At 35.8% G+C, this 19,937-nt stretch overlaps 1 protein-coding gene across 1 annotated transcript; it reads left to right on the top strand.

The window, feature by feature from the left end:
- The first annotated feature begins 2,418 nt into the window (after nucleotides 1-2,418).
- Nucleotides 2,419-5,362, top strand: LOC103937697 (sorcin). Its single transcript, XM_009347641.3, has 10 exons — nucleotides 2,419-2,579; nucleotides 2,673-2,731; nucleotides 2,829-2,869; nucleotides 2,993-3,024; nucleotides 3,189-3,217; nucleotides 3,804-3,840; nucleotides 4,045-4,101; nucleotides 4,305-4,381; nucleotides 4,655-4,728; nucleotides 5,076-5,362. The coding sequence occupies exons 1-10, from the start codon at nucleotides 2,496-2,498 to the stop codon at nucleotides 5,093-5,095; spliced, it is 510 nt and encodes a 169-aa protein (XP_009345916.1). The 5' UTR covers nucleotides 2,419-2,495; the 3' UTR covers nucleotides 5,096-5,362.
- The last annotated feature ends 14,575 nt before the right edge of the window (nucleotides 5,363-19,937 follow it).

Genomic DNA, 19,937 nt, shown 5'->3' on the forward strand with positions numbered 1-19,937 from the left:
TGACAGATTACATGGCATTGTGTCACATCCAGCCCTGGGGGGACCATTTCCCGGGGCCCGCTCCACCATCGTAGCACGATATTGTCCGTTTTGGACCCCGACCACGCCCTCACGGTTTTGTTTCTAGAAACTCACACGAGAACTTCCCGATGGGTCACCCATCCTAGGAGTGCTCTCGCGCGCTACTCGCTTAACTTCGGAGTTCCCATGGAACCCGAAGCCAGTGAGCTCCCAAAAGGCTTCGTGCTAAGTAGGGATGAGAATATACATATAAGGATCACTCCCCTGGGCGATGTGGGAAGTCACAATCCACCCCCCTTTAGGGGTTCAACGTCCTCGTCGGCACACCACAGCTAGGGTTAAGCTCTGATACCAACTTATCACACCCCAAAGTCGAAAATAAGGATGATAATCGAATTAGGGCATGAATAGTATCTAAAAAAAATTTAAAATTTACAACAAACGTATGATGGAACCAAAGCCATCTAAGAGTTCACTTAACCTTGTTTATTTAATACAACATGAGTTTAAAGAGTTCAACTCTTACAACATAATCTTAAGATACTAAAACACTTTATTCTAAGTACAACTAGGAAACAAGCACACACATGCAATCATGATTCATTAAAGTCGCCGTCTCAACGGATACCGGCCTTCTTCCTAGCGTGGTGGATAATTGTAGATTGTGGAAGTATTATTCCATTAGGTTCCATGTTTAAAGGCTGGTATCCGTTGAGATGGCGACTTTGATGATTCATGATTGCATGTGTGTGCTTGTTTCCTAGTTGTACTTAGAATAAAGTGTTTTAGTATCTTAAGAGTATGTTGTAAGAGTTGAACTCTTTAAACTCATGCTGTATTAAATAAACATGGTTAAGTGAACTCTTAGATGGCTCTGGTTCCGTCATACGTTTGTTGTAAATTTTAAAAAAAAAAAGTTTAGATACTATTTATGCCCTAATTCGATTATCATTCTTATTTTCGACTTTGGGGTGTGACAAGTTGTCATAGCCCAGCCCGGGGCGGATTACTTCCTCGGCCCGCTCCACCACCATAGCACGATATTGTCCACTTTGGGCCCCGACTACGCCCTCACGGTTTTGTTTCTGGGAACTCACACGAGAACTTCCCGATAGGTCATCCATCCTGGGAGTGCTCTCGTGCGCTACTCGCTTAACTTCGGAGTTCCCATGGAACCTGAAGCCAATGAGCTCCCAAAAGGCCTCGTGCTAGGTAGGGATGAGAATATGTATATAAGGATCACTCCCCTAGGCGATGTGGGATGTCACACATTGATTGACATTACCTGAGTACTTACATTTTATGTAGAGGCATTCGACATGACATATATCTGAGCATGTTTTCTATATGTGCGTATATTCTATTTTCTGGAAAACTATACAGGTTTTACGGCGAGGGGTTAGAACTTTTGTTAATGAAATGATTTTGAAAAGCTTTGTTTTTGCCCACTCACACTTTCTGCTTTGCGCCCTTTCAGGTTCTAGTTTGGTTTGCTCTTTTGGTGACTCTCTAGGAATTCACGGCATATCTGATAGATTATCACCAGCGTAGGACAACCTCTGGGTGTGTTTAGTTAGTGTTTATTCCCCTGGACTGCACTAGGTCTTCTGTGCTTTGAATATTGTTTTCACACTTACGCTTGCACATGTATGTTATTACTCAGTGTATAGCTTGGTTTTTATTTGTTCGTACTTTATTATTATTCTTAGCTTCCGCACTGTGCACATGGTTACGTCACCCTATCGTAACGGCTAATACGTCCTGATTTGGGTCGGGGTGTGTCAGTAATCATTTTCATTTGTAAGAGAAAAATGTTGGGAATGAGATTCAAACCCAAAGTTTATGATGATTTGTAAAACCTTAACAAATAGATTTCTTTTCTTTTTCTCTAAACTTTAAATTGAAGAAGCGCGAACAATTCCAGAGTATTTATACACATTTATGTTTGAACTTTTATTTTGATCAATTTCTACCTCACATTAATAGTTTTTTAAGATTTTATCTATTTTTTCACAAAAATGTCCTAATTTAAGAACAAAATGTTATTTTTACTATCTATTTGTATTATCTTTCTAAATTAGAGATAAGACTCGCGTATTCGTGGGCCTCACGGCCCCACCTCTCTGTTAGAGAAATGATACAAATAAAGGTATAAATAAATTATTCAAATAATTCATTAGACAAACAACATATATCGATACACCATATTATTGCTAACCCATTGTGAAGTTTAGCGCACTCCCATCATCTTAGTGTAGATAATATCGTTTGGTAAAAGAAAAGAAACGGTAAACGATAAAACAAGTGAGCCTCCACTACAGTGGTGAAGAGGAGTCACCACATTATTGCTGATTAATAATAGGTGAGGCGCCGCGCGACGCTGCGTTTCCAGACGATTTCAAAGAAAAAAAGATTGAATAAAGGGTGAAACACCGAGTTTGTAATCGTCACTCTCACGGAGAAAAAAAATAAAAATGGAGAACTCGTCGACTCTGAGAGAGTGGTTCTCGCGAGTTGACGCGGCCAATACCGGAAACATCACAGCGCCTCAGCTCAAGGTTCGTCTTCTCCAATCCCTTCGCCCTCATCTTCCCTAAAATACCCAATTTTCGTTTTCCTCTAACTAACGACGACGTTTCTATGGTGATCAGAGCGCTCTTGCTGTTGGAAACCTCGACTTCCCTCTCTCAGTTGTCCAGCAAATGATCAGGTCCAAATACTTATAAATTACGCATCAATATCGTGGATTTGTATGTGGGGTTGTTGATTTAGTTGCAGAAATTGATAAAGATGTGGCCTTTTTGCAGGATGTATGATTTTGATAGGAATGGGACTATGAGCTTTGAAGGTATATATGCTTAAATTGTTTCAAAATTTCGTAATTTTTGTTATGATTTTTATGCTTAATACTGAAATTTCGATGAATCTGCAACATGGGTTCGCTGATTTTGGTACGATTTTTCTCTCACAGAGTTTCTTGCGCTTAACAAGTTCCTCCTCAAGGTGAAAACTTTGACCATACAAATGCAACTTGTAATTTTTTGTTGCATGATGTATTTACTCTGTTTTATAGTGTCCTCAATTCGAGGATGCCATGATGAGTATTTATAAAACTTGTATTTATAAAACTTATATGTAATGTTCCTGGGAACTTGTCTGCTTTGCAGGTCCAACAAGCCTTCTCGGACCGTGAGAGGTGATTCAATGCCAATTCTAATATATTTAAGCATTTGTTTTGGCCACTGTAGTAAGTACTGTTGTGATATGTGAGTTGCAGCGTCTTTGTATAATCCTAATTAAAGGTATATTGATAGATTCAACCGTGTTAGTATGAAGCAACAAATACCCTAAGATTCATCTTATCTGTTAATTTAAGTGGGCTGCTTTAAGACGTGGTTAGCAGTTTAATGTTTTCTTTATAATTCGTGCACTTTAATGTGTATCATTGAAATTAGGCTGTTAATTTTTTTTCTCCCCATGCAAACAAAGTCGTCACTTGACAATCTTTTGCAAAATGTGGACTTGTTATGAAATTAGAGCACTTTATAAAGTTTATGTTTCAGCCTATTCTTTTTGGCAATGCAATGCAATGCACTGGCCTTCATGAGCCCATCGTGCATAATATACATACCACCATGCCTACAAGGTTACAACTAATGTATTCATTTGTGCATATTATCTGTATTCTCCTTTTGGTTGCAAATATTTGAGATGAGGGTAATTGGTTTGCGTGTACTTGTAAGCATTTAGCAACTGTCTAACTGTTGGTTTTGTTTTTACAGGGGACGTGGCTATCTTGTTACTGATGATGTGCATGAGGTAGTATCGAATTTTCTGTCTTGGATTAAAAACAAAAAGTTTGTGTGTTTAGATACGTTGCTGGTAGATCTTTAGTAATGAATGTGTCTGGAACTTGAAGGCTATATATCGTTTGATAGTACTGTAATAGGAAGGCTGTTCCTCCCTGACCTCTCTCTATGCTATTTCTTTTCTGAAATCTCAATTGCTGAACCATTGTGACAGGCATTGGTGAAAATCGGCTTCTTGCTGGACACTCCTGCTTTCTACACAGTCTGTGAGGTATATCATCTAATTTGATTTGAAGATGAAAATTGAGAATCTCAACATTTCTTGTGAAATTTGTTCGAAAGCATTGTTTTCTTTCACCTCCATGGATATTCAACTTTTTCTATAAAGAAACAAGAAAGTAGATGTGGTGCTTCTTGTTTATTCAAGGCTTGAGATGGTTTGATATCTCATTCATTTTCCTATTAATTGTGCAGAGCTTTGATCAAAAGAAGAAAGGAATGTTCAGACTAGATGACTTCATATCTCTTTGTATATTTTTGCAGTCTGCTCGGTAGGTTGCATTTCAATTCACGCACACACACGTGAATTTAAAATTTTAGTTCAGATTTAAGGAGTCTTATCATATTTCCCAAGTTAGCATAGACAAATTATCTTTACATGCACACACACACACACACGTCTATGCCAGGTTTGGATTTGAGATCTTTGACTATCAAAACTCGAGGTTTTGCGTCTAATTAAGTTAGACAAATACCAATCTTCAATATTTTATAAGATGCTATTTCAAAGACTAATGGTGTCGTTTGCCCTTTTTTTGTTGCAGTAATCTGTTTAATTCATTTGATACAGCTAAGCAAGGCAGGGTGACTCTGGATCTCAACCAGTTTGTCTACTGCAGTGAGTGCCTTAATAAATATTACAGGAATTTATTGTTTACTACATCTGAACCCCATCAATGTCTTGATAATTAACTAGAAAGGGTTTAGGTTGGTTGACTGGGGAAAAAATCAAAATAGAATGCCCACCGTCTACATCCATTTGTCAGACGGTACCCCTTTTGTTCATCTTGTTTTACAGTTCTTGGGTTCTTAACGGGTATCTTTCCTTCAGGCCGCATCTGTAGGTCACTTTTTGAATTATGGTTAGAAGGATAGGACTCTGTAACTCCATATGCTAATTTTCTCTACGATTCATCATTTATTGACATGCATCTAATATAATCAAGTTATTATTTTCTTGTCCAGCTGCCAATTGCAGAATATGAAATGCGGCAATTACGCTGGACTTGCTGGAATTCAATTCCTCTGTTGTACTGCATCCCACGATTTTCCTCATGGATGTAAATTATCTTCATATAAATTTGGCATTTGGAAAAGGTTATTGATAAGAACTTTCACTTGTTATATGATACATGCGGGAGGGTAGGAGTAGCAGAAAGTGTTGGTCTGCTATTTGGCCCAATGTTGGTGTAGTTTGTATTTTCTCTTGCTTCTTTCCGTCCTTGTTATCCATTTGAGCTGTACTTTTCTTCTTTGCTTGCATATTCTTATTGAAAAGTAGAAAAGTATATGAAACATATGTATTGGACAAAAAGACAAAGGCTGGCTAAGCATATGAAACATATGTATTGGACGAAAAGGATTTGGCTTGAAAAACATTAATATACCAGGATAGATACTTGACATCTTTAGACTAAGAAAATGGAGAGTTTTCTGGCAGACGGTATAAAGTTTAAGGAAAATTAACGAAAAGTTCAAAAAACGAAATTTTTTTTTTTAAAAGGTATAGTGAATAGTATCAGAGAAAGATATAAATGTAGTTTTTTTGTTAAAAATGAACAATATCGAAAGTGTTTTGTTAAACCTTCCTAAAGTTTACCCGTTGTTTTGGACGTGGAAGTCTTTCACCAAAAAGTTCTTATTCCCTTTTTGTGTTGTTTGACTGTTCATCAATTTTCCTCCTTTCCAATATAGCTGGCCAATAAAATCTCGTGAGATCGGCATCTTCTACTTAGTGAGAAAATAGGCTTATAGCAACATCGGAACACGGTGTCGCTTGAGATGGTATGCTCCAAGTTTATGGTAAAGGGATTGGAGGAATATTTATGGTAATATTTCTTAGTTGTATTTTCGCCTTTTTTTGGACATTCATTTTGCTGTATTACAAAATTATTATGGTAATATTTCTTTTTTGTATATATGTTGTTGAATTTCTAGCTTATATGTCATGTTGTTTTTTATTTACGTGTGCAATGTTTATAATAATGTTTTTTTATTTACGTGTGTAATGTTTATAATAATGTTATGTCGATGCTTATGGGAGTGGAGGAGTACTTTTATGGAATTATAATCATAGGTTACGTTCTGGCAATGGGAATAATAAAATTACATGAATGGTATCTGGAAAATTGGCGACTGAGAGAAGGACAAGATAACTAGCAAAGGATGGAATTTGGGATGATTAAGTCACTGGAGGTTAGTTTATTATGGTAATGCTTTCATGGTTACAGTGCAGTGGTGGGGCCAAGATTTGAGGTTAGGAAGGGCCTCTTACAAATGTAAAGAAAACGTGGCAACACAGCCAACAACGCCGCAACATGCTCACAAATCCATCTCTTAGTTATCGTCTCATCCAACGTTTGGTCATTGTCTTAGCCACTACTTTGCTGCTCTAGATTTTTGGTCCGGTTCTGATATTTGTTTGCTATGTGATGATGGTGTTGATTTTTCAATTCCACTCCATTTCATCAGTACATTCCAACCATTTGGGAGTTGTGTTAATTGGCGAAGAAAACAACCTAATAGAAGGGCTAACGAGAACATGAAAATCATAGACGGATGGAAGCATAATTCAAACCTTGGAGCAGAGAAGAGATTTAGCTAAAATTTCCACAACGGAACCCCTTGAATTGATAACCGAACTTATATTTTACTTCTAACTCGAAATCTTGGTAATGGCATTGCGTGGCTATGGAGGAATTGTATTATGAAATATTAAATCAAAAACTTATAGTCCTTCCTTCAATAACAAATATCTGATGAGTAATAATAGGGACGGGGATTCGAATATAGATTCTTGCAAATGAATTCTTTCAGTGCAGAATGCAGATCCTTCTACCGAAACAAACCGCAATATACCAATCAACTTCTTCAAGTTTGATTTTCCATCTGTGATTGTAGTTGCAAGTTAAGAAGATGAAATGAGCTCTGTTGTAAACTAAATTTTAAAAGTGGGTAAGAGAGAGGGGACGGTAGAGGCAGAGAGAAGGGCTTATGCATATGAAATGAATTGAAATCGAGATACTGATGCAAGGTCTTCGCTTCTGAACAAGACAGATTCATATGTGAAAGAGGTTGATAATAAGTCCTTCCAAAATTGAATATGTGTCCCTCTGTTAGAAGTGTTCTAGAAATGTTTGCGATCGAGTAAATAACTCTAGGAACGAATGGATCAAATCGAATTGAAAATGTAAAAGCACTCCCCCTTGAGTGTGTACAACTTAAGAAGCAGTCGCATCGTGTATTTATGATTAGGAGATGTTGGTTGTTGTTGTCAATTACAATAGTTGCTAGCACGAGTCTTATAGTAGGGGCGCATATCAAAAGAAAAGTCTCATGAAAATGTTGATGTTGTAATCCATTAGTCATAAGGAGAAAAAATAAGTTAATGCAGGATGTCGATGTTTCACATCTTCATATGGATCATTAATATTCGTGCTGGAAAAAATTCTAGATAAACTCGAACCCAAACCAAAAATTACCGAACCTAAAATCGAATTATACAGAAAACCAAAAAACAAAAAACCGAATATAATATAAAGTTTCGGTATACGGTTTTCATTATGCATTTGTTTGGTGACCACGAACCGAAGCGGAATATAATTTTATATTTAATATTAATTGTTGAATTTGGTTGAGATTGGATCTCAACCATTTGTTTAAGCTCAACTCTCTCTATCTCTCTTGACCTCACTTCAGTATCTCAGACCATCTCCAACCGAATGATCCAAAGAGCCAGAGGGCCAAAGAGCTCGTGAGCCATACGGGACAAAAAAGGGCCAACCGGCTGGCCCAAAGGAGCCAACCAGCTAGCCCGGGCCGGGCCATAAATTTAAAACCAATTGCTAAATGACGTCAGTTACCATGACTTGAAATTTTTTTTTTTTTGGGCTAAATTTTTTTTATAAAATATTTAATTATAGGTCCAAAAAGGTATGGTTAGTTTAATGTTGGGGTGTTCCTTTTATAGGCATGTTTGCTTGCTCAATTCTCTCCCATGGCCGATGTGGGACTCTCCCACTCACTATAATAGGCCTATTTCCAAAGTTCATTTCTTCACTTCCTTTTTTATTTTATTTTATTTTTATTTTTATACTCTAAATAAGACCTCTCACTTTTGACTTGAAATAAATAAGTTGTAGTTTTTAAATTTAATAATAAATTATGTTTGGCCCTATAGCCTTTTGGCCCTCGGTTGGAGATGTTTTTTTTGTCACAGGGCTATGTTTGGCATGTGGCCCTCTGGCCCATCGATTAAAGATGGTAAGAAATATGACTATGCACTGTTGTTGACCTAAAAATTACAAGCCTATGTGGCGTGTAGGCCAAGTAACTAATGAGCTAACTACGTTATTCGGTTGATGCGAGGCATGCCAACTCGTCGACCGAACTAGGCCGAGGAGTACAATTTGTTGATGTTGCGTTAAGCGCGTTGCTGACTTCTTTATCTTGCGATTGTGGCTGCGGAAGGAACAAGTCTCGACATTCGGGTTCTCGAGCCTGAAGACAAGGCTGCTAGTTCTGCGAAGTTCACGAATCATCGTCGTCGGATTCGATCACAGTGATTATATTCATAAGAGTATAAGCACATCGAATCGACACCAGACTATATGGACACAAGTACTCAAAGGAGATGTATGTCTTGGTGGTAAATGTGGTTCAGCTGTCAGAATGCTGAACTCTGAAACTCACTTGTGAATATCCAATCATAAAATCACTACGGCGTTCAATGTGCCGAATGTTGTAACTTGTAATACCTTACTTCGCCGAGAAGGCTAATAAGATGACCTCTGCCAATAAGGATTCGGAAACCCTTCTCGACCGAGACTTGGATAGGTAACCAGTCAGCCTCGACGTAGTGCTGTTTATCCAAACTGAAGGTGCTCCTCGGTCGGCTGATTCTACTACAACAGTGCTACTTATCCAAACTGAAGATGTTCACCGGTTGCCTTCACAGTGCTGTTTATCTAAACTGAAGGTGTGTTGGCAGAAAAAGAAAATAAAAAATCTCAAGATGTTTGAGAGGTTTGCGCAGGATAGTTGTGTGTTGAATTGGAGGGGCTTCAATAATGCACTCTGCTATCTATTTATAGCAACAAATCCTCCTTAAAATCGAGTTGAAACCATATTCGGACTAAGACTTCTTATTCTGATCCAACCTTATCTCGACCGATCCTACTCCTATGAGGACTTTGAACTCTCCCCCTTTTAAGGAAGTATTCATTTCCGGCCAAGAATCCTCATTGTATTAGGACCCCTTAACGTACTAGGACTTCGACCCATCTGCTCTTATCCAAATCACTCCTTCTTGCAATAGGACTCGACCGCCTTAACTGAGCGGCTTAAGACCACCATACAGCCTATAGTATATTTAAAAAAGCTTTAGGCCGAACACAATCCTACGCTCGGCCCAATAATATTATTTTGGGCCCAAACAATTGTTGATTAAAATATTAATTTCTTGGAGGACTATAGGGCCAAAGAAAGCCCTCTGGCCCTCCTTCAGTTGGAGATGGCCTAACTCCCACTCTTTCAACTCTAACAGCCTCTTTGTCGACCTCTTCTCCGCTTATCAAAAAGCCGACCAACCACTCCACGAAGACCACTAACCATTGACCACACCACACCACTCATCGTCTTCAATTGCAATATAATAGCAAAAATCTTGAACCTTGACCTCTCTCTAATCTTCGCGATCTTGAACCCAACCATCACGACCTACTCTGTTGGCTGTCTATCTCCCCTTAGTTCTAAATAGCAACAAACCACCACTACTTCATCCCTCTCGTCTCTAGTTATGAATTGTGAAATAAAGATTTTGATTTCGATATGGATGAGTTTTAGAATTTAGGGTTTTAATTTGGGATAAATTACTAGGGCAAGAGATTTTAGGGTTTAAGAATTTGTGAATGGGAATTAGGGTTTCAATTTCGAACTGGGGATGAATTTCTGAATTTAGGGTTTAATCTGGAATAAATTATTAGGGAATGGGTTGAATTTTAAGGTTTAAGAATTTGATGGTTGTTGATGTTTGGTTGTTGCTAAAATTTGAATCCTTTTGCAATTTGAAGAAATTTGAATCCTCCTGAAATTTCTTATTCCTTTTTCTTTTTCAATATGCCTTTACTAAAAGGGAAAAGACATTGCGGTCATGAGAGTATACTTTGTGATACTCCCCTTGAATTCGACAAAACGCCTCAAGAGAACTACCATTGATGCAAATATGAAAGTTTACACAATCTGATTCCATAAACATGCTTCTAAAAGGTAGACTTCAGCAGCGACTTCGTAAGTAGGTCAACAAGATTGTCTTGGAATTGAATCAGCTGGACTTTGATCTTCTGATGCTCTTGTTACTGATGAGTGACGAAAAACTTCAAAGCAATGTGCTTGATATTTTCGCCTTTGATGTATTCTTTCTTTAACTGGGGGATACATGTAACATTGTCTTCATAAATCATTGTTGGAACATCAACGATGGAAGAAAAACCACATGAGGTTCTTATGGGATCAATCGCATTCCTCAACCAAGTACAATAAAGCACCAACTGCACTTAGATTAGGAATTTTGCATTCCAAAACCTCTTCATCCTCATTTTTAGGATGAATTTGATCTCATTTTTGCATCTTGAGTTCGGATGACCATATGAGTCATCGAAGACTTTTCTTTTGTCCTCATTAAAGCGATGCAACATCTATTGGGTGTAGTTTAGTTGGTAGACCGATATATCGTTCGAGAAAAATGCTCTATCTCTAGACCAAGGCAATGTCAAGTTTTCCAAAGCTCATTCATCTTAAATTCCAAACTTTAGGTGCACGACAGTTTTTTCAAGCTCATTCAGAGACCTTATGAGATTCATGTCATCAACATAGATTGCAACAATGGAAAATTCGAAATATGACTTCTTAATTAACATGAAAGGGCATTAACCTGTTATTCACATGACCAAGGACATTGCAATCATTTGAAGGCGATTAATGAACACTTTTGCTAGACCATTTCGGGTGAACATAAGGAATTGGATGTTCAACTTCAATACCTTGAGACATGCAATAGTCATCAAAAGTTTTTGATAAACTCCCTAGTGTTATCCAGTCAAATTGACTTTATAGGATAATCAGCGTGGTGAGTCGTAATTTAATAATTTGCGTTAAGAGTTTCGTAAATAAAGTGTTTCTTGTGGACAACAAGCAAACATGTGAACATCTTGTCGATGCATCAACTTGGTTAGATTGGTCCACAATTCCCTTGTATTCTTTTCAAAAAAGATGGATGATCATTAGTAAATTTTGTAGGGGATGGTCTAGTATTCAATTTTCCTAAAGATCAAGCTTAACATGGTGTGTTAGAGAGCACAAGATCGTTATTTCGAATAAGGGGATGCTTGTGTGAACACTTAAGTATACAGCGCAACATATTATAACCTGGGTGTCCCAAATAGTCATGTCAAAGAGAATAAAGACTTCGGAACATGGGGGTAGGGCTGGGCACATAATGGGCCTTTAGTACTCAAATTGTTGTTAAGTATAACCCATTAGGAAGGCATTCCATCTTTTCTAGAATATGCTTAAAACATCTGAGTCAAGATTGAAATGAACCCCAAGTTCACTCAATATGTATTCATAACAACCAAACGAGAACACACCCTTATACATGTGCAAAACACAAAACGAATACAACATTGCAATGACATATGGAAGCACATAAAGCAAATAACTTCAAAATGGTATGTGTGGGGAGTCTTCCAGATTGGTCATCAAGTATGTTTGAGGTTCACACAATGTGTGGACTTCAAGCCCATTCCAAAATCGTCGTGAGGGCTACAAAGAGAACCACAAGACCCCAATCTACCGCTTCAAGCCCGAATTTCAATCCAAAAACTCGATTTTCTATATTATTAACCAAAATTACATGGTCGATTCTAACAGATATGAGTGCGGCACCATGATTTTAAATTGACTATAGAGTTTAAAATTTTGAAAAGACACCAATCATATATTAAGCTAAGGCAGGCATGTAGATTGATTTATCCAATGAAATATCAACCAGTATATAAATGATGAAGTCTTCAACTACTTAAACAGTAAGCCTAAGCTACAGAACTTCTGAGCAAACCCTAGGGCATATAGAAGAGCAACCATGACAATGTTTAAATTGAATGAACTTAACATCTTCCAGATGTGTCGAGAAAGAACACTGATCTTTAAGAATCTAAAAAAGAACAACTAGACATCGTTTGTATGTTAAGTCACAATCTGAGGTTCAAATGCACATTAACAACAGAAGAAAAAGGAAACCCCGCAGGTAGCGCTTCTGTGAGAGATGAGGGTGGCATTCAGCTGCATAGGCGAAATTCAATGTACAATGACTTGTTGCATACTCCAGTAAGTTTTTTTTCTAGTTTGAGCCTTCTAATTCAAGGTAGCCATCACCCTTGTGCATTCACAATTGGTAAATAAATTTCATGTGCAGCCTGTGACACGGTGTATGCCGTCCAAATAGTTTAGTTTACTAGTTTGTGAAAAAACCATAAAACTGTTGCTAGTAATTTGCTTGCTGGTCTTGCTTCCCTGCTCGAATTGGAACATACTACATACACTAAGCAGTTTATTAAAAATTTGCTGCCCGACGGGCATGGCTAAATGAGGAAGGACAGAAGCTCAAGCTGATTCAATTTACTTCCCTGAGTACCAAGTACATTATTAATACAATTGTTCCTATAAGAAATACCAAGTGAAATCTAATTGTGCTTCATGTACAATGGGTTCTGACCTTTTTCCATGATTGAGCTGCCTTGATAAGTATCCTCATTATAACATTATAACTAACGGAATGAAGGGGAGAAGAAGAGGGGAACTAGATTTCTGCATGTAAATGACATCTTCCCTTTGTCTATCCCTTATCTGACGTGAGAAGAGAATCTCCTCACAATTGCATGCTAGTTAGTAACATTGATGTCCCGCTAACCAATTGAAGCTTCGATATTGCTCTAAGAAGCTGCCTGTAAGATTGACTGGTAAGGAATATGTCTCATCCACATATAAGCTCAAACTAGCAGTAATCAGAAACACAATCAATCAAACCTATTGACAATTCATTCACATCACAGGTTTCTAACCAAAGTCGGAATGTGTTACCTCAATAAGCCAGTCCATGAAATTGAACTCATTTCTGATGTCAAAAACTACAGCCCCAAGTTCGGCAGCTACATAAACAGAAAATGGAAATGGAAACTCATTAAGAATAGATGAAAGTGTGAAAAGTCAGAGTTATATATACTACTTTTTTGTATGTAACACAACTGCGTATAAATCTAATGCAATAGCAGTCAACAACAATGATAGTTTGTAAATTGAATGAACTCAACATGAAATATATGACAACGACACTAAAAAGATATACATAGTAGCTTTCATTAACGTCGTGATTATTACATAGACTTGGTAAGAAAGGCAGAGCTTTGTGTGTATATACCTAGAAGACTGACAGTTTCTCATCCTTAAATCCACTCAGTGAGAACAGATCAAGTGTCAGAGTGATTTCATCATCGGGTTTCAGAATCTCAGCCATTGCTTCATCATGGTAGGACCTGGTGTTATCTCTTCTACCAGTGAAAAGAGGATAAAAGGGGCCATCAGCCTACCATTTTGGATATGACAAAGATGTCAGCATAAAAAAAGAAGACATCTAAAACTGCAGCAGTGGAATACCGAAACAAGCAAGCAATCAAATAAATTTGGACGTGCTATGTAGGTTTTCCACTTAAATACTGTGGATCTATAGGCAAAATGAAGAAAGTCCTAAAACCTTACGCACAGTCTTATGCTGAGTTTTCCAAAACTTGAAAGTACCAAAGATAAAGAAACGGGAAAGTTTTCCGAGGGACTGATTTAGTACTTATATGCATACTTGGCCTAAGTATCGACCAAACAATGAAAATCAAAATAGCTAAAAGTGCAGGCAAACACTAAGACATGCGAGCAATAAAATATTCTATATGTAGCTTAATTGTCAAATTAAATACTGTGGAACTGAATGTGTATGTTGAATTTACCAACAATTGAAAAACAACAAAGATCAAATAAACTACTTGGAATCAAACAATGAAAACGAAAACAACACAGAACATGTCAAGAAGACTGAGAAGATGGAGTAAAACATACCAGAACAATGCCATCTCTAGTGGCAACAGCATGTATGTTAGCACAAGATACAACTTTTGTACAAACATTGTCAAGGGCCTCCTTGGTTTGGTCAATTTTATCAAATCCCTTCAAGATCTTATTTGGCACAGCCTATTTCTGTATGGAATGATTTTTATATCCATTGCTATCATCCAAGAAACAGTGGCACTAGACGAGAATGTCAAAGAAACAGAACCCCACCTCGCCCCGCCCTGCCCCCACCATCACCACCACACAGAACACAAAAAAAGAAGAAAGGAAGAACGAAAAAAAAGAGAAAAAAAAATGCAGAGAAACAAAATCCTGCCCAGCTCGCCCACCTCACCCCACCACCACCACCTCCACCTCCACCCCCACCCACAAGAACACAAATAAATAAAAAGGAAGAAGCAACAAAAACAGAAAATGAAAAAAGAAAAGAAAACAAGAAATGGAAATCTAATTGGAGAATAATAGTTGGAAGCCTAAGCTTTCAACTATGAGGACGATGAAAACGTGCATCTGCTTCTTTAGTTGACACAAGCTCCAGAGCGCTTCTTTTTAGGCAGTGCGGCTGGTCTGCCATTTTTCCCAGGCCTCATATATGCTACTTGGACCTGTACACCTACATCCACTTGGAGGAACGAGAGTTCCCTGCAACAGCAACGAAGGCAACAACCCCGAAAGGCACAAACACAATGTAAAGTCCATAGTTCCCGACCCCACACTCTCTGTTTTTGTATTCTTTCTGGTTTTTCTTTGGTTATATTTAATTGAAGTGACTATTATATAAATATATATATATATTATATTATATCTATATATAAAGGCAACACAAAAGTCAAATAAGGTAGAGGTGTTTTTGTCATTTTAATAGTGTTTTTTTAATAATTAATTTTTTTTTGTGCTGTTTTTTTTGTTTTTGTTTTTTTTTAAATTAGTATCTCACGATAAGCTAGCAATAATGTGATTCAATTTCCTTATTTGTAAACACATTCAAAACATCTTAAGAGTCGTGCAATACCAGTTATAAAAAAGGTATTTCGACGTGCAGAAAACATTTTTTGAATCACGGCGTGCTATGCGCGACTTACACGTTTTAAATATATTTATATGCATAAATTGACAAAATGAAAGTCAAATATTTGAAGTAAATGAATAATCTTAGATCATGCTAGAAGAAACCCTTCATAAACCAATTAAAGCAACTGAATCTACATAATAAAATCGGTTTCTATAGAATTTACATTAAGAATAAATAAAATAATATTTAATAAACAACTAATTGAATCACATTATTGCTAGCACATTGTAAGGCTAAGCTCACCCATTCCTCCTTAGTCTAGATAGTATCGTTTGTTATAAAAATAAAATAAAAACAATTATTTGACAACTAATTTATTCACATTATTATCCGCTTGCAAAAGACCTTTTTTATAACATACATTACACGACTCTTAAGATGTTTTGAACATATTTAAAAATAGAGAAAATAATATTGAATGAACAGTTGATTGAATCACATTATTGCTAGCCTATTGTAAGGTACTAATATATATAAAGGTTCAAAAAAATTAATTATTAAAAAACACTATTAAAATGATGAAAATATCCCTAATTACACACCTCTTAAGATGTTATGAACTGTATTTAAAAATAGAGAAAATAATATTAATAAATAGCTGATTGAATCACATTATTGATGAGGCTAAGCCTACCATCTCCCCCTTAGTGTAAATAATATCACTTCTTAAAAAAGAAAAACAATCATTTGACAACTAATTTAATCACATTAATATCCGCGTGTGAAAGATTTTTTTTTTTTTATTTATAACCGGTATTATATGTCTCTTAAGATGTTTTTGTACATGTTTAAAAATAGAGAAATTGAATCACATTATTGCTAGCCTAATCGTCAACCTCTTTCTCAAAATGACAATCATATTCTTGTTTTTCTTCTTTTATCCTTACTTTTAACACACACTATTTACAATATGAGGACAAAACAGTAATTATATACTATGTTAAAAAATTAAAAATTATGCCCATGTTAGAATAAACTAGGGGTAGTTTTAGTACATTACCGTATCAAAACCTCTTTACCAATTACCATATCAAATATTTGGTATGGCAAAATCTATTATCATTACCATACCAAACTTTCAGTATACCAAATAGTTTGGTTGGTATGATATGCCAATGGTAATTGCCACTTTGTTTTACGCCACTTAGGCCTGGTTTGGTACTGAGGTGATTTTGAAAAAAGCTGGTATCAAAAAAAGCTGGGAGCTGTTTTTGTGTTTGGTAAACATTCAGCTTCAGTTTTTTTTCACAGTTTTGGATGAAAAAAAGCCAAAAACAAGAAGCTGCAAAACCCAGCTTTGAAAAACTGGCTTTTTTTCACATCTGTTTTACATAAAAGTTTACCAAACACTATAATACTGCTTTCTTTTTTCAAAAGCACTTTTACAAAAAAGTTTACCAAACACTTTGCTGCTTTATTTCACAGCTGCTTATTCTCACAGCACAGTAGAAACAACTTTTTTTCAAAGCACAACAATACCAAACCAGCCCTTGGTTTGCCCAAAATCTAATATTTTTTAATTAATGTAGACGTGTAAAAAATATAGAAAAAATATATAAAATCTCGTAATGACAAACTTTACAACTTTCGTGAAGAGCTTAACTTTAAAATTCACCATTATAATCATATAAATCATAGATCAAAATTTAACCGTTGATTGTTGTTTACATTTACGCTTCATTTTTCTCATCAAATTTTATTTTTTGAAAACATGATCTATTAGAGGATGCAGGAAGATGAATGGTTTGAATCGTTGATATTATGTTTAGAGCTTTACGGTTAGTGTTGCTTGATGTTTATAAAGTTTCTATAAACTATATGACATCGACTCATATTTCAGTTAACCGTAAATATCAAAATGTGATATCAAAGATCTGAACCGTTCATCTTCTTACATCCGCCAAATGATCATGTTTTTAAAAAGAAAATTTTAAAAATGAGATTCAGTAAGAAGAATAAAGCGTTAATGAAAATCAACGGTTAAATATAAATTAAGGTTTATGGATTATAGTGTTGGATTTTGAAGTTAACCCCTTCATGAAAGTTGTAAAGCTTGTTACTATGAGTGATTGTATATTTTTTTTTACATTTTTTTTATATATATTTTTTACATTTTTTACACTTCTACAATAATTATTATTAATTTTGCCCTCAAATAATTATATGAATAAATACATAATATAATATTAATAATATTAGTAGGTACGTTATACCACTGGTACTGGTTTTGAATACCAGTACTGTACCGAAACAGTATGGTATGGTACAAATACCGTACCATTACCAATTGGTACAAATTTTTGTAATAATTTGGTATGGTATGGTTGGTATAATGGTTAGTACGGTAATTTGGTAAAAATTTCCACCCTTAGAATAAACTGCCCCATCATTGTCCCATTTTTCATAATTGAATTTTTCTTTTTTAGAATGTTAAAAGCTAATCACACTCCTTAATCAAAAACAAAAAATAAAAAATAAAATGAAATTTAAAAAATGATTTTAAGTCATAGCATTTCTATTTCTATGAACTGAAATGTTCATGAACTTCTTGACCGTTATTTTATGGTAAAAACTCATGCTTTTTGTGTATATATTACTTTTACAATTGCCTACAGATTTTTAAGATACCTTCTTCTTCTTTTTTTCCTCCAAACATTGATTTTTTATTTTTTTAATTTTTTATTTTTATGAAACAGCCATTAAGATATTTGAGTAAACTAAATTATATTTTAGGGTACAAAATGCAGCTCCATAAGTTATTGTTTTACTAAATCTATTTGCCATCAATTAGGTTTTTTAGATGATTCTTGCACGTAAGAAAGAAGTCACCAAACACTAAAACCAAATCTTTTATTATACTAATTAATTTAATTGGTCATGCGTGTAGAAAAGAAAAATAAAAACAGAAAAAGAAAAACGAAAAGCAAAGAAAAATAAGAGAGGTAAGTGTAATTGGAGAAGAATCCAAACATGAGGACGATGAAAACGTAGACCACCAAACCGACCAGAGCATTTGCTTCTCCAGTTGAAACAGCTCCATTCTTGGAGTGCTTCTTTTTAGGCAATGAGGTTGGTTCGCCATTTTTTCCCAGTCTTCATATATGCTACTTGTACCTGTACATCTGCATCCACTTGTAGGGAATGAGAATTCCCTGCAGGAGCAATGAAGGCAACAACCCCGAAAGGCACAGACACAATGTAAAGTCCATAGATCTCGACTCCACACTCTCTCTGTTTTTGTATTCTTTTTTGTTTTGCTTTGGTTGTATTTAATTGAAGTGACTGTTATATTATATATATTCAGACATTTTTTTTCATTTTTAATTATTTTTCTAACTGTCAATCGATACAGTGAAAAGTAAAGGTTACTTTTTTTTACACCACGTCATTTTACTGAATTTAAATTCTTCCACAGAAATCCATTTACAGATAGCAAAACAAAATTTGGGGATTTTACAGAAATCCCTTTTCAAATAAGCAAATTCTTTCCGCAAAGAATGTTGAAGAATAACAAGATGAAGAAAAAAGCATTACAATTTTGACATCCAACATACCCCGTTTCAAATAAGCAAAAATGTCAATCAACGAAGAAGACATAATAAAAAAGCAACAAACTTTTTCACATACAAAATACCCCTTTTGTGCCTTTTCAAATAATCATTGCAACTTGAAGTTCTGAGAAATCCCATTAAAAAATTACATACAACCAAAAAAAAAAAGAAATGGAGATTTTGGGAAGTTTGGGGGAATGGAAAGAAGAAGATAGCAATAAAATTTCATATCCAACCTACCCCATTTCAACTAAGCACTGAATTTGAAACTTTTACAGAAACCCATTTAAATATAACAAAACAAAATTGGGGATTTTGAGAAGTTTAGGGCCAAGAGAATGAAGATGAAGACGAAGAAGAAGAAGGACCTCGATGCTTCCGGTATTGGCCGAGCCAACTCGCATGAACCGCTCTCTCACAATTGTCGACTTGTTTTCTATTTTCTCTCTACTCTCTACTCTGTGAGAAGCTCACTCAGTCCTTTGAGTTCTCTCTTTTATCCATTCCCTTCTCATAAATCCTCTTGGAACGCAGCGTTTCGCGCCCGTCCGTGTTTTTATTTGCAGTTCACTGTTTCAAAATCTCAACGGTAAATTTTTCCCATAGTCACTGCCTAAAAAGACCAAAGAGCCCTTTCCACGTCAGCTAAACTAACGTTTCTGCAATTCAGTTGACAAAATGGGATAATATGGGACACAAGGGATGAGTAACAGGGATGAGCTGAGACATATAACATCATACGATTGCAAAAAAAATCCCAATTATCAAGAACTAAATTTGCATCTTAGAAAATACGATGCTTGAAAACAATATCACGGGATGCTAAACAATGAAAAGATGCACTAACATCTTTAGTCCTAAATGTAGAATACAAAGTTCTTCAAAAATATTGACGACCTAAACGTTACATACTAATAATGTGGACCTCAGTATAAAAAAAAAAAAATTGAAAAAAACCACATGAGACAAAACTTCAAGACAAAGAAATAAGAGCGCGGCAAATGCAATGTTTTATAACTTTGGACAAAA

Source organism: the organism of the source record quoted next, unplaced genomic scaffold, assembly GCF_019419815.1.
Source record: "Pyrus x bretschneideri cultivar Hongxiangsu unplaced genomic scaffold, Pyrus_bretschneideri_v1 Contig7, whole genome shotgun sequence".
Lineage (NCBI taxonomy): Eukaryota > Viridiplantae > Streptophyta > Magnoliopsida > Rosales > Rosaceae > Pyrus > Pyrus x bretschneideri.

Coding starts and splice junctions, on each gene's coding strand:
- LOC103937697 (XM_009347641.3), top strand. CDS start 2,496: ATGGAGAACTCGTCGACTCTGAGAGAGTGGTTCTCGCGAGTTGACGCG. Junction 4,382..4,654: donor ATATTTTTGCAGTCTGCTCG/GTAGGTTGCATT, acceptor TTTTTGTTGCAG/TAATCTGTTTAATTCATTTG. Junction 4,729..5,075: donor CAACCAGTTTGTCTACTGCA/GTGAGTGCCTTA, acceptor TTTCTTGTCCAG/CTGCCAATTGCAGAATATGA.